Here is a 15,493-nt window from a genome sequence, read left to right as displayed (position 1 = left end):
TTGGGAAATTTCGCTCCTTCTCGCTGGTGCTGCAGCATCCTCCGCGGCCGACGACCTACCCGAACGTTACCGTTCTCTTTCGTACGTGTGGTCTCCGTCTCCGTGTAGCCCCACACTTCGTTACACAGCGGGTACAGCTAGCGGAGTCTTGCCCGTGTGTTCGTCCGATCCGCGAGGACACGGCCAAGCGAGCGTCTATAGTAGGGTTGGAAAGGCAAACTTCTCGTCGTATTTGCGGAAACTTGACATCACTCCACTGAAAACTCTGCTCCTAAAATGGCATCGCAGATAATACGAGCAGTACCAAAGAAACTGGTAAGCAAATGAAATCCATGACTTCTCGCAAATACGAAAATATCTTTCTTTCTTTGTTCCCTGCTTGCGTCAAAGTGGATGTCCGGTCCCACAACGCTGGTAAGCTTCATTCCTCATTTGTAGCAAACATCAATAAACCACGTGAGAGTGAACTGTCGATCAAAACTAGTACAGTACCATTATGCAATACCAATAGATTGGGCGATGGGCCTAATTTATGCAGTCTACGCGATCACGACACAGGAGTTTAATGTCCTTGACGCCATTTCAATTCCTCTCAGAAAGTTATGATGACACAATACACTACAGTACTACACATACTGATTCATGTTGTTCCAATTATTTCAGAATATTTCTTTCTGCAGGATCAACATGATCAAAACAGCGCGCAGTGGAAGTCCTGGTCAAAATGGCTGGAAAGTGGTCTTTCATGTTGCTAGATCCGGCTACTAGAAAATATTTGTGATCTTCCCTGCCTGCAGTGCATGTTCAGAAAAGAACTGATGGCCTTCCGTAGCACAATACACTTCCAATTCTAGGTTGTTGTACTATTGCAGCGTTTTTGTTTATGTGCTTGTGCAACGCAGCTGGTCTGGGCTTTGTGTTGGCTTTACAGAGAGCAGTTCTACAGAGTAGCTGTGACAGGAAGCCGGCGTAATGATCCCAGTTACTACCAGGATAGCTAGCGAGCAAACGGTGTAATTTTTGTCATCCTGTTTGGCTGTGGATTTACTTAGTGTATAACGTCACTCTCACTTGCCCACCTCAGCTCAGTTGGCAAGGGCCAGCTAGTTATGCTTGCCTATATGGAAAATCAAATTAACAAACTTCTGCCTAGCTGTTGAAGCGCCACAACCACAAGATTGTAATCGGCACTTACAAATGCACCGCATGCACAAACAATGACAGAATGTACCATATGTTTGAACGGAGAAAACCAATCATTAAAACTTTGCTTCACTATGAACTTACCGAAGTGTTCTTTGTTAAAGGTTTCTGCATGAATTTTTGTAAATACAGCTGTACTCATAATTGGTATTATGCCCAGTGGATTGTGAAAATGAACAACTTGCTTAGCAACTTCAAGAGGACATATAGGTATACTATGAGACTGCATAGTTGATAAGCTTGATAAACATGTTCAGTGTTGGCCACCACAGATATCAAGTTTACAAGAAATTTATCAGTTTTTAGGATCTTAGAATTTATCCACCCTTTCAATGTACCTGGTACATGTAATTGCAGATGATATGACAATAAACAATATTCTCATTCTTAATACCACATTGCAATGTTATTTTCACTGGTTTTCAGGTATGGACCCCTTCCAGTAGACAATTTTCAACTGTCAAAGGGCTTAATGTGAGTATTATTTTTCAGAACCTACTAACAAACCACAGCTCTGATGAATCATACACAGCAACTAGCAATGTCAAGCTTAGTATGCATTTTACTGACACTGCTAGAAATCAAACCAGTGGTTTGTGTTGATCACTGTAGCAAAAAGTACCTTAGCACTTACAAAAGTAGTGCATCTTTTTTGTCTTCAATCAGGACTGACAAATCATGTCAACACAGGTAATTTGTCCTGTTCATGTTGCAAGTTCAAAAATTAGAGAAATAACAAAATACACAGTTCTAAACACTGTCATAAGAAGATCTTTCAGTGTATCAACTCAGACAGTTTTTTTACTTCTGCAAGGATTTCCAAGTCTCAAGTGAGGTCTAATCAGGAAATGGAGTTTTGCTTTGTTTTGTGTGTTTTGTGTGTTTTTGGTTTTTGGTTTTTGTTTTTGTTTTTGTTTTTTTTTTTTTTGGGGGGGGGGGTTTCCAACATTTATGTTTCATGAATGCAAGAGAATATTAAGTAGAGGGGTGAAGGTTGAGATTTGTTAGAGGGAGACAAATTGAAGAAAATTCAAACTTCATATCTTTCATTAACTGTAAGAATCTTGAATTTTCACCACTTTGTGCTGTATGATTTTACCTACCATTTTGTTTTCTTGCAATGGAATAAAGTGTGAAAGAATTTACGAAGTATTTAAGATTCCAGGAGATTTGCTATTGAAGTCAGCATATTGCAATGCTCAGCTTTCATGCTACTAAAACAAAATAAAAAGTGATAGAAATTATATTGTGTGATCCATATGTTTGAGGTTTAGTGCATTTGATAGCCATGAGTAACATTGTCAAGCCAAAAAAAAAAAAAAAAGTTTTCTTTTGCTATTTTTCCAATCATTAGGATGTTGTAATTGTAAGTGCTGTGCGGACTCCAATAGGTTCCTTCAGAAGTTCCTTAGCCTCACTTCCAGCCACAAGAATGGGGTCTGTAGCCATCCAAGCAGCAATAGAGAAAGCAGGTAACAAGAAACAGCATATTTCTATAGATCTTTTCCCTTTAAGATATTCTTTAATATGTGTGATTGTTCAAATAGTGCTCTTCTGGAATGTGAGTTATGGTGATGTAAAGATACATTTTTTGTCATGTCCTTAAAAATTGTGTTTTACTGATCTGGAGAAAAAAATAGTAATGTAAAAATAATGATATTTTCAGAATTGTTCTACTTCTTTGACACCTTCTCTTGGTAAGCTAGCCCCAGATCCAAAGATAATGTGTTGTAGTCATTTTCAATTTTATGAATGATATGACAAGTCTTCTGGTATGAGCTCTAGCCTATAACTTTCATAGTTGTCCGGCCATTAAAAAAGCAAACAAACAAACAAACAAAATGGAAAATGCAAGTAATATCTAACATTCTGTAGCCTGTAATATGATAATGATACACTGTCAACATTGGATACTTTGTGGAATACAACATGAACATTTTCCTCCATTAATTTTATGCTCCACTGAAGTGGCCCAAAACTAAAAACACATTTTATAGTTTCGAGGTGTAGACGTAAAAGAGCAATAATTGTCTCATCTGCAAATTTATGACAGGAAATTTTCACTAGAATTGGCATATTGTAAAAAGTAAATAGATAGTGTACAGTTCCCACTTTTGTGTCAAGGTATTTGACATACTTGCACAAATTGCACAATTTGCCTTTAATCTTAATAGCATGATGCTAGTAATTTTGTATCAAAGAATTTTGAGAATAAGTAGTTGTTTGTTTATTTGTTTGTTTGTTTGTTTTCATGTCGATGTTGATTGTAGGCATTGCTCCTGAAGAGGTGGATGAGGTTTACATGGGCAATGTCCTCCAAGCTGGTCAAGGTCAAGCACCAACAAGGCAGGCTGCTCTTGGAGCAGGTAAGCTCTCTGCCCCGCCTCTCTGTCCCCCCCCCCCCCCCCTCTTCCCATCCCATTCCATTGCCCCTCCCTCATTGTCCTACCCCCAATACTCCATCCATACTGTCCCAACCCACTGTCCCACCCCACTGCCCCACCCCCACTGCCCCACCCCCTACTGTCCCACCTCTACTGCCCCATCCTAGTGCTGTACCCCTAGTGCCCCACCCCCATTGTCCTTACCCACTGCTCCACCCCAATACCCCACCCTCATTGCTCTACCCCTATAGAAGTTGAATACCCCCTCCCTCCCCCCCCCCCCCATCCCACCACATTGCTCTAACACCACTGACCCACTTCCAGTGCTCTTCTCTAACAGATACTGTTGTATCAATTTATATGTTTTTGTAACATGCTTTTGATTATTGGCACACTCGTTCAACAGACCCGTCTTCCTAACCTACACTATAGCGTGTTCAATGTGTTTTGCATAGTTTTTTTTTTCTTTCTTTTTTTTTTTTGGCAACATAAAGCAATCTAGCACTATTAAGACAAGCAACACATATGCACATGATATATAAATGAGTACACACATTAGAATGTAGATGAATTAATTTACTGTGGAAGCTGTACACTCTTTAATTTGGAAGAAGTTTCAAATTAATGCTGGTGATAAAGTCATTCCTTGATCAAATCACTGTTGTTTGTCTTTGATGCCAGGTTTACCCCTCGGCACACCCTGTACCACCGTCAACAAGGTCTGTGCCTCTGGAATGAAGAGCATCATGATGGCTGCCCAGAGCCTCATGTGTGGCCACCAGGTCAGTGACCCTGCCTTTGATTTTGATTTGATTTGATTTGATTTGATTTCTGCATTCCTTTTTCGCACAAGAGTATAACACAAAGCCAATTGAACAAAGTTCCCGGGCAATATTTTAACTGTGAATTACAAAGACATTGGTTGGTGAATAAAGTGAAGGTTAACATGAATGAATAGAACACTTTTCTTCATAATACAAAAGGATTTCGAGCAGGTGTCTTTACGCATTAAATGAAAATAATTTCACCTACCAGCTTATCAAAAGACAAATTAAACAAATCTAGGAGTAACAGGAATGTAGGAGACCATTATCGTATGCACATGCTTGACAAGCATAATGGCCTCACATATACATAACAATATTACAATAAAAGATAATCCGGTCACCACTCATCGAGCAGATTTACCTCGAGTAGATATGCCAACTTGATTTTTTTTTTTTTTTTTTTTTTTTGCAGTATTTTGTACTTTTGGGTTTGGCAAAAATACTGCAGGTTTCATGCAAAATACTGTTTTTACTAAACTGTAATCCTACATTCTTACCTCTGTTCGATGAAAGGTACAAAAAAAAAAAATCTGCCAGATGTATGCCTTTTCAGCCCTTAGAATACTGTAATACTGTTTACAATGTTGGCATCCCTGTTCCGTGGTCTCTTAGGCGAGGACACACTGCATTATCTCTATGAGGCATGCTTTACATACTCTGAGATTGGTTAGGGTATGGCATGATGAGATGATATTTCATGATTAGAAAGTGTTTCAGCACATTTTGTAGGCAATGGAGCTGGTGACAATGGTATGTGAACATTTCTATATTCTTGAAGTATTATTGCTGTTGTTGTGTATATAATACTCAGACCTGATTCAAACTGACAACCTCCTGATGATTTGGTGGTTCAAATCCAGCCCAAGTATGCATGCCCATGATTTTTTGTTTTTTTTTTTTAATTATGCTTTCTACTAAAACAATGAATCTTCAACTCAATGTACGGCAGTTTGTCAATCAGTTGCAATAAAAACAACTTGATGCAAGAATTTAATTAATTTGAATAGATTTACAGTTATTTGAACACGGGGAGATTCGCAGTAACTTCCATGATTATGTCATTGATTTGTGTGTGTGATGTTTTATTCATTTGTTGTTCTTTTTTTTTCTACAAGGATGTGATGGTTGCTGGGGGTATGGAGAGCATGTCTAATGTTCCTCTTTTGATGGCCAGGGGTGACCCAGGCTACGGAGGAGCAAAGTTGGAGGTGAGTCAGGCCACGCCCTTTATCTTTGTCCCCAAGAAGGGTGGGAGCTTATACCTCGGTCATCTCTCTCTTTTACCTTTTTTAGCTATCTTTTGATGCCATTCTGTGTCAGAGTGTGAGGAACTTTGGTTTAGGGAACAAGCCCTTGAGCCTTAAACAAGAGATTTAGGGTTCAAATCCTATTCATTGTCTGTGTCCCTGCACTTGTAAGATGTTCTACCTGGTTTGCCCCTCCTAACCAAGGTTTCAAATGGATACTTGGCTATGATAGGATAATAATGGTAGTAGCAGGACATTTTGTTCGGACAGTGTTTGAATAATCAATCAATTCAATGAATCAATAACATCAATGAATAATGAAAATACATATTAAATAGAATGTCAAAAATTAGATGTTCAGCAACTACTCGTGGCCAAATGCTTGTGACACAAACGCGTCCATGATTTTGGCTTCGACTGCCTCCTGGGGTAGTCTGTTTCAGTCTTTGATGGGTTCTTGTATCTGATCTGATCTTTCCCTTTCCAGGATGCCATAGTGAAGGACGGCTTGACAGACGTATACAACAAGATTCACATGGGCAACTGTGGGGAGGACACGGCCAGGAAGCTGGGCATCTCCCGGGAGCAGCAGGACGACTTCGCCATCGGCTCCTACCAGAAGAGCCAGGCGGCAGGGGCGGTAAGTGATCGTTCCCGCAGTGATGGCTAGAGTGATTAGATGGGGAAGTGGCAGTGATGATGATATGGAGAAAAAAGATGATGATGATGATGATGATGATGATGATGATGGTGGTGGTGGTGATGATAATGATGATGAAGTCGATGATGATGGGTATGATGATTATGGTGATGGTGATGATGATGATGATCATAATAATGATGATTGAAACGATGGGTGTGGTCATGATAAAGAGGACAAGGAGGATAAAGATGATGATGATGATGAAGTTGATGATGATGGGTGTGATGATTATGATGATGGTGATGATGATCATAATAATGATGATTGAAATGATGGGTTTATTCATGATAAAGAGGACAAGGAGGATAAAGATGATGATGATGATGATGATGATGATGTGATGATGATGATGATGAAGTCGATGATGATGTGTATGATGATTATGATGGTGATGATGATCATAATAATGGCGATTGAAATGATGGGTGTGGTCATGATAAAGAGGACAAGGAGGATAAAGCTGATGATGATGACGATGATGATGATGGTGATGATGATGACTGAAGTGGTAGGTGGGGTCATGATGAAGAAGAAGAGGAGGAGGAGGATGGTAATAATGATGACGATTTAAGTGATGGGAGTGGTAGTGACGGAGAAGAGAAGGAAGAGGAGAAAGAAGATGATGGTAATGGTGATGACTCAAGTGATGGGTGTGGTTATGACAAAGAGGAGGAGGAAGATGATAATTATGATGATGATGTTGATGTTAATGATTGAAGTGACTTAAATGAGGAGGAAAGGAAAGAAAAACAGGATGGACATGTATGCTAAGGAGGGTAGGGTCCATAATTGAAATGTCGAATGTAAACTTGTGTTCAGGTTTATTGTAATGATTAGATGCGTTGATCATCATCATTGTCATGATGACCATAATAACTGATAAGATACATGGAAGAAAACAAAAGAACATGATAACATTGATACCAAGAGATGCATCAGCTGTATCGAATATAGGTTGATTGTTGATTTCATTAACACTCAGTTTCATAATTGTAGTAATGTTCATTATGAAGAGAACAATAATGCTTAATATACATTGTTCAGAAGAGGATTAAAAAATACAGTTAACTATTGATCAATGAATAGAACGGATACAACCATTAACAAAAGCAATATCATGAAGCCTTATTTGGAATATTGTAATGAGAATTATTTCAAATGGATTGGATGGTGGTACAATTGTAGCAAAAGTGATTACAGGGGCCATTTACATGGCAGTGACACTGATGAAAAATGAAATGGGGAATTTTTATTTTTTATTTTTGTATCTTTTTTTTTTTTTTTTTTTTGCAGCACATGAAAAATATACATTGGGGTAATCATTCATCTTTGTGTCATGCAGAATAGAAATTTTATGATCTTTACCTCGCTGCTCGTCTCTTCTCCTTCCCAGAACAACGTATTCGACAAGGAGATCATCCCCATCGGCGTCCCACAGAAGAGGGGTGAGTGTGTGTATCCTCGCTGCTTGTAAGAATACAACAAACACTTGCAGTGGGAGCAAGCTCTGTGTCGGGGTAGAGGGGAACCCTGTGAAATGATGAGGACCTTACATTCATGGCAATTACCTACTAATCAGGTTTCTCACTATTCCAGGGCGTGTAAGGAAAGAAATATAAAAGAGTCGAGACCTGCAAAAGCACCTGGTTGTAAGAGGGTTTTGTTACGATTGTACATCCGACCTGTTTATAACAATTTTCCACTGTACGTGTATATGAAAAATGTCGAAGAACCTATCTTGTAGCGGCCACCTGTCTGTAGCAGCCACTCTTTTCGTCTCCCTTGGGTGGCTGTCACAGACTGCTTTGATTGCATGTGTGTATGAGAGATAAGGAACAAGGGGTGTATATGAGTACTGAGTACTTTCTGTTCATTGTGTATCGCCCGCACTCATTCAATTTCAGGAAAGCCAGATGTGGCGGTTTCAGAGGATGAAGAGTACAGCAAAGTCAACTTTGACAAAGTCAGAGGTCTGAAGGCAGTCTTCGAGAAAGATGGTGAGTGCTGTAAATTGATCCCACCCAAAGTGCATCTCCGATGGTTTATTCCAGAATGTTTGCTATGTGTACAAAAAAACTGTTTTGTTTTTTATGCCTCCGCCACGAAGTGGTGCCGGAGGCATTATGTTTTCGGGTTGTCCGTCCGTCCGTCCGTCCGTCCTTCCGTCCGTCCGTCCGTCCTTCCGTCCGTCCGTCCGTCCGTCCGTCCTTCCGTCCGTCCGTAATGAATTTTGTGGACAAGGTAACTATCAAAACCTGTTGAGGTATCCTAATGAAACTTGGCATGTATGTGTATTAGGGGGTGAAGTTGTGCCTATCAACTTTTGGGTGCACATGCTCAAGGTCAAAGGTCAAAAGGTCAAGGTCAAATACATAAAATTTCACTTTTTCCACCATATCTATTGAATGCCTGAAGATATTTTCTTGAAACTTAGTGTATACATGTATTACCCAATTAAGATTCTCTGGTGAAAGTTTGCGTCATGAGGTCAAAGGTCAAAGGTCAAAAGGTCAGGGTCAAATACATGAAATTTCACTATTTTCGCCATATCTATTGAATGCCTGAAGATATTTTCTTGAAACTTAGTGTATACATGTATTACCCAATTAAGATTCTCTGGTGAAATTTTGGGTCATGAGGTCAAAGGTAAAAAGGTCAAGTAAAAATATCAAAACGTCTTTTTTTTCTCCGTGCCTTGGAAAATTGTTCAAGGTATCTTCATGGAACATAGTATATACATGTACTGACTGGAAGTGATTATCTAGAGAATGTAGGGTTCATTGGGTCAAAGGTCAGGGGTCAAAGGTCAAGTGCAACACTTCAAAATTTTACTATTTCCCTCATATTTATGCAATGCCAGCAGGGTTATTATTTTTTTACACTTGGTGTATGCATGTGTAACCTAATAGAAATTCTCTGGAAAGTTTTTTTTTTTCTTCTTTTTTTTTGCCTCAAAGGTCAAAAGGTCAAAGATCAAGTGAAAGTGCTGAACTAACTTTTTCCTCCATATCTCGAAGTGGCTCAAGTTATCTTGAAACTTAGTACATATTATGCATGTTCTACCTGAAAGTGATTATCTTATGAATTTTAGGGTCAAGGGCCAGATGAAAATGGTAACAATTTACTATTCAATTCAGAAATTGCACTTTTTCTCCACACCTGTACCTTGAAAATTACTCAATGCCTAAATGTATGAATGGGTCAAAGTCAAGTTAAAGTCCTTAAATCCCTAGATGCATGCTCTCCTATTCATCCAATTAAACCTAGGTCAAGGAAGGTGAACATTCAACACATTTGTGACAAACTTGTCATTTCAATATTTTGCCAATTTTGTGAAAATGTAATCAAACATTGTCCACATGTACTATCTAGACCTATTGGGAAAATCATGCATTATGGCGGAGGCATACCAGTCGCCAAAGCGACATTTCTAGTTAGTTTCTTGTACAGTGTTTATTCCAGAATGTTTGCTACGTGTACAAAAAAAACTGTTTTGTTTTTTAGTTTATTGTACAGTGTTTATTCCAGAATGTTTGCTATGTGTACAAAAAAACTGTTTTGTTTTTTAGTTTATTTATAATAATAAGAAGTTTGATTTATTATTTTTCTCCAGGCACGGTGACTGCTGCTAATGCCAGCACACTGAACGACGGAGCAGCAGCCATGGTTCTCATGACAGCACAGGAGGCGGCAAAGCGTAACATCAAACCACTTGCAAGGATACTCGGTAGGCAGTCACTATGCCCCTAACTGAAGCATTTCCTCAAGTTTTGGCACAAAGTTGGTAGCGCTTATATGCTGAGGCATTGTGAAATACATGTGTCCTGCACAGTTGCGTGTATCATTTCACCATAAAATATGAATCAATAAGTGGAGATATTGCAATAATTTATTTGATGGCATAGTATGTCCCCATGTCATTTTGCTGAAGAATCACTAACAATGTATCACTGGCACACTGTTACAGCTTGTTGTAACATTTTGTACTCCTTAAATGTTTTTGTTTGCACTTTTAAAGCGAGTTATCAGATATAGCATGGAAAATTGCAGGGTCCTAATATCCTTGTCATGTCAAGCTTTTCACATACTTCGGAAAGTTTCTTTTCTTTCCAGGCCATTGAAAGTCATCCGGTCAGAAACTTCATGCCAGTGTCAAAAATGCATTTTATTTGTAGCAACATTTGCACTTTGTGAGAGGCACAGTGATTTTGATTACAATAATGTTGAAGATGCTGGCACACATACAATTGGTTTTTGTTCAGCTGTTAACTGTGTTAACTTGCATTTGTAGGCATCAGTTGAAAGTCCTCAGACCATGTCCACGTCTTTGTCCTATTTCACTTTGCCAAGAACTTTTTCACAGCAGGGTTCAAGGATGATGATGATTATGATAGTGACGCTGTTAATTTTGATGTTACACTTTCTTTTATACATTGTCAAGTATATAATTTTTTTATTTTCTGAACAGGATTTGCTGATGCAGCTGTTGCACCCATTGAATTTCCAATCGCTCCAGCCTATGCCATGCCAAAGGTAAAAACCATGTCTATTTTTCCCTGAATATTTTTAAAATATCTGTAACACCAAGTACTTGAATTCTTTACTAGGCTTAGAAGTGTTGCTTGCAACCACCTGGATAAGATGTAGAATTTGTGACCTTTGTGTGATTGCCATGTGAGGCTATGGTAGCACCTGCTTCAAATGTGTCACTGCCAACCTGGATATCCATTTTTTTTCAACCTTTCAATGGAGTAGAACATTGTTTCCTACTTCAGATATCATGGATGGATGGATGGATGGATGGATGGATGGATGGATGGATGGATGGATGGATGAATGAATGAATGAATGAATGAATGAATGAATGAATGAATGAATGAATGAATGAGTGAAACGAAACGAAACATATCGAGTACTGCCATCCATGCCCATTGCAGGGTCGATGACCAATGGTCATAATTCAGAGATCTGTTTTTGGAGGTGATAGTAGTGTGCCCCCAACATAAAATGTAACAATGCCACTTTGCTGCTCGGTACGAGTCATACCCCCTTGCAGACCACTGCACAGTGTCCAGGAGTTTGCCATCGTTCTGTCATTCTCATTCTTGGGCTTGACGTCCAGTATTGGTGTCAAGTGGTGATGAGTTTTTCGGTCTCGTTCCTACCTCTCACAGGTGCTGGAGCAGACCGGGGTGCACAAGGACGACGTCAGCATGTTCGAGATCAATGAGGCCTTCAGCGTTGTCGTCCTCGCCAACATCAAGATGCTGGACCTCGACCCAGCGAAGGTCAACATCAACGGCGGTGCCGTCAGCATCGGTCATCCCATCGGGTGTGTAGACTTCCAACAATTCCTCACACCTGCCCCACTTGCTTCCGAGAAATGTGAAGCAACCACGCAAAAAGTGGAACCCATCAGAGCCAGGAAAAAATGGTTCTGAAGGGGAGCAGTTGTTGAATATCAGTTCAAAGAGTGTGTGAAGCGCATAATTTTAATGATGTGACTGAGTAAGCATTTCCAACATGGAGACACACCGCACACAGTCATATTTGGCTCAGTAAGTTCCGCCATATAAAGAGTATTTCTGAGTGCACTTTGTGAAAACGCATACTGTCAACCTCGCGTGACTCATGATGAAAACCTGTCTTGGGAGTGCCTTCCAATAAATTTTCCAACACAAAAGTCAAATAAAAAGTAAATTCATGCAGAAGTCAGCTCCCATCAATCAATAAGCACTCAATAAGCACCAATTTCTCTGATATTAGTTTTGACATGTGTATGTACTCTCCACTTGCCTTACCTGTCATAGTCTATAAAAGTGAAGCCAGTGAGAAAGGTCAACATGTGTTCATTTTCAGACTTTGCTTGTAGGTTACAAAGGAATGATTGAACATTATGTAGCATCAATATCTGTGTGCATCCCATTACACAAAAAAAAAAAGTAGGAAAACTCAAGTAAAGTGGAACCTTGTTATGAAGAGGTTGGGTATAGCGAAACCCTCTTGTAACAAGGTGATTTTGTGGGTCCCCACTCTTGATCTATCTTTGTTTTCTTTTGTACCCTGATATGCTGAGAAAATTGATGTAACAAGGTATTAAGTGTCATGGTTTGTACGACTTTGTTGTAAAGAGTTTCCCCTGTGCACTCTCTTTTTCCATTTCAGAATGTCTGGTACACGAATCACAGGCCACATGGCGCACAACCTCCAGCCAGGGGAAAAGGGGCTGGCAGGAATCTGCAACGGGGGTGGCGGCGCGTCGGCGATACTCATCGAGAAGTTATAACTGCGACGACCTCTCCTCAAAATTCTCCAAATCCACAATGGAGACAGTGGAGCGAGCGCGTGTGATGCTTGTCGAGAAGGTACAACTGTGGTGACCTCTCCTTGGCTGTCTCTGGATCTACAGTCGAGGCAGTGCAGCATTTTGAACTCTTACCCGGATGTTGTAACCATGGTTACATGTACCTCCACTCTTATTGGATCAGCTGGTGTATTTCACGTATTGTTGGTGATTTTAATGGCTTTAGTTTGAAATCATTCGGTATGATTGTTACTGAAATCATTCAGTATTGTTATCATTTAAATTATTCAGTAGGAATATTTCTCCTTTTTTTTTATGATTTTATTGTGTATGATTGGTATTTTTGGGATGGGAATAAAAATGCAGGAGCATTGTTTGGTATGAAATCAATTCTATCATGTATGTGCAACATATGAGAATACTAGTATCTTGTTATATAGTATCTGCCATCCGTGGTATGAAGCGATTCTTGTTCAGTTGCATATTAATTGTGGGTTAGAAGGGTAGCTGATCAAATGACTCTACGTTCAAAGTGAATGAAGTGAATCACCTTCAGGGGGATATTGAACAATCATTAAGGCAAACTTGAAAGTTTAATTTGAATAGAATTGAAATGGAATTGAAATGGTATTGAAATTCTTAAGTTTGTACAAAAACACAAGTTTGAGTGCGTGGTAAGCATCTACGAAAAAAACCCCAAAACAAGTAAGTTTGTTCTTGCAATGTTGAGCCCTAGTCCCCAGTTCAAGAGTCTATTTTAGCAAGGTCTGTATTGTTGTTGCTTTTGTTAATTCTTATTTGTGTTGTTTTTATGCCTCCGCCACGAAGTGGTGCCGGAGGCATTATGTTTTAAAAATGCAATGTGTGCTGTGTGTTGATGATGCATACAATGGTATCACCAAGAAGCAAAAGAAAAGAAAAATGTTGGCAAACTGCACGTAATGTTTTGACCCCTTGTAAATGCTTCACGTGTATAGACAAATAGCTGCAGTTGTGTGTATAAAGGGCAGAACATTGAGAGAGATTTCTTTGGCATGATGTATGCTTTAAAGCATAAACAATAAATTGCTCCTCAATTTTTGTTTGCTCAGTATGAATTACTGTAAAAGTGGAAATTCTTAGTGATGTGGAAATTTTTGCGCGACCAAAAACCAGTGCGAAAATAAAAACACACAAACATTTTTTTACATGTCATATGTTCCTCTAATAATTGTTTTGATTCTGCAGAATTAAAAACACCCAGCCAAGCGGAAAAAAAAAGAAAAAAAAACACACATGCAAAAATAGCCACTTTTACAGTATGGCGAATTTGCTCACTCCATAAGGCCTTCCTTTCATAGAAAGAGTGATCATTTGATTACCTTGTTAGTGCATTGAAATATGGCTCCTGCACTGTAAGTTAAACTTGCATATACTTTGTTTTATTTTTTGCAAACCTGTCCATGTGACTTGCACATTAATTGCAGTACATGCCTATTGTCACTTAATGTGTCCAAGTAATAAATTTTTCAAAAATGTTCAATCATGTTAGTGATTTGCAAGAAGGTTTTTCCCATGTGCAACACCTCCCCCCCCCCCCCCCATCTTTTATTTCAGTCAGTTTTGCGAGGATGTCTGATACAGCATAGTATCTGTGATGTTTGCTTTCCATAGTGTATGTTTGTGGTACATGTACATGTACTATTTCTGATACATTTGCTTTGTAACGTTGTTCACACTTTGTGACCGATTGTGATAAGGAAAAATTGGTTGGGGAAATGTGCTCTCGTTAAAAGTCAACTTGTGTACCCAGGCAATATTCTCAGATGTGGCACATATGATGTGTGTATTTCAATTCCATCTCCAGATGGCAGCAGCTGTATTACAGTGCACTCCCGTTACAACGAACACGGTTATAACGAAATTTCGTTATAAGAAAGTAAATCTTCTGGTCCCAAAATAATCACCATTAAAGTCTATGGAGCAAAATTCGCTTATAACGAACACGGTTATAACGAAATTTCCGTTATAACGAAGTCTTTTCCGAGCGCCACAGACAAAGAAAAACAAAAGAAATGTGCTCCGTTATAACGAAATGCGAATTGCTTTCGAAAATACGTAGCGGAACAAGCATATTTTATAGCGTCTCTGCATGGGTGAACGCTTCACACCACTGTGTGTTCGCTCCTTGTGTCATGCACAGTTTCTGAGCGGAACTTGCGTTTATTATTGTATTACAGTTATCCCATCACATTTCACATAGCTTTCCAGTGTATGATTAGTATTAAGCAAACAGAATATGATATAATACATGGTTTCCTTGTTTTCGTTGTATATTGTATTTGTTCGGTTATAACGAAATTTCGTTATAACGAAAGAAAACTGCCGGTCCCGAGCATTTCGTTATAACGGGAGTGCACTGTACTTAAAGAAGAGTCATTTGACTTTAAATTTTCCCCATAAGATTTGTACCAAGATCTCTGCTTGGTATGATTTGGGGTCAGAAAATGTTATTTTCAAAGAGGACATACATTGTAGAGACTTTGCAGAGTCCATATTCTGTGTCATTTTATTGTGGTCATTTTTCATTAGTGTCTTGACACATTTGTATCATTGAAGAAAATAATAAAACAAAATTATCATTATTTTTGTGGTCATGGACCCTACAAGCATTTTGTCCATTTATTTGTCAGTTTTGTCTCATTGTAGTCTACAACAGATGAGGTAGTGTTTTTTAAGGAGTACAGAGTTGATTGTGTGTGAGACAAATGCAATAAAGATTTGATGTCCCCAAGTTTCACAGATCACGATCAGCACATGGTTTGCCATTTCATCAAGAAATTGAG

General features: G+C 39.1%; 1 protein-coding gene across 1 annotated transcript; it reads left to right on the top strand.

Moving 5' to 3' along the window:
* Positions 1 to 162: 162 nt before the first annotated feature.
* On the top strand, positions 163 to 15,302 carry LOC140243158 (acetyl-CoA acetyltransferase, mitochondrial-like). Its single transcript, XM_072322888.1, has 13 exons — positions 163 to 315; positions 1,630 to 1,677; positions 2,558 to 2,675; positions 3,474 to 3,569; positions 4,269 to 4,369; positions 5,530 to 5,622; positions 6,149 to 6,301; positions 7,758 to 7,809; positions 8,269 to 8,361; positions 9,978 to 10,091; positions 10,833 to 10,897; positions 11,539 to 11,696; positions 12,530 to 15,302. Exons 1-13 carry the CDS (start codon positions 277 to 279, stop codon positions 12,648 to 12,650), a joined length of 1,251 nt encoding a protein of 416 aa, XP_072178989.1. The 5' UTR covers positions 163 to 276; the 3' UTR covers positions 12,651 to 15,302.
* The last annotated feature ends 191 nt before the right edge of the window (positions 15,303 to 15,493 follow it).

This window comes from Diadema setosum, chromosome 19 (genome assembly GCF_964275005.1).
Source record: "Diadema setosum chromosome 19, eeDiaSeto1, whole genome shotgun sequence".
Taxonomy (NCBI): Eukaryota; Metazoa; Echinodermata; class Echinoidea; order Diadematoida; family Diadematidae; genus Diadema; species Diadema setosum.
This window is presented reverse-complemented; position numbering and strand designations above follow the sequence as displayed.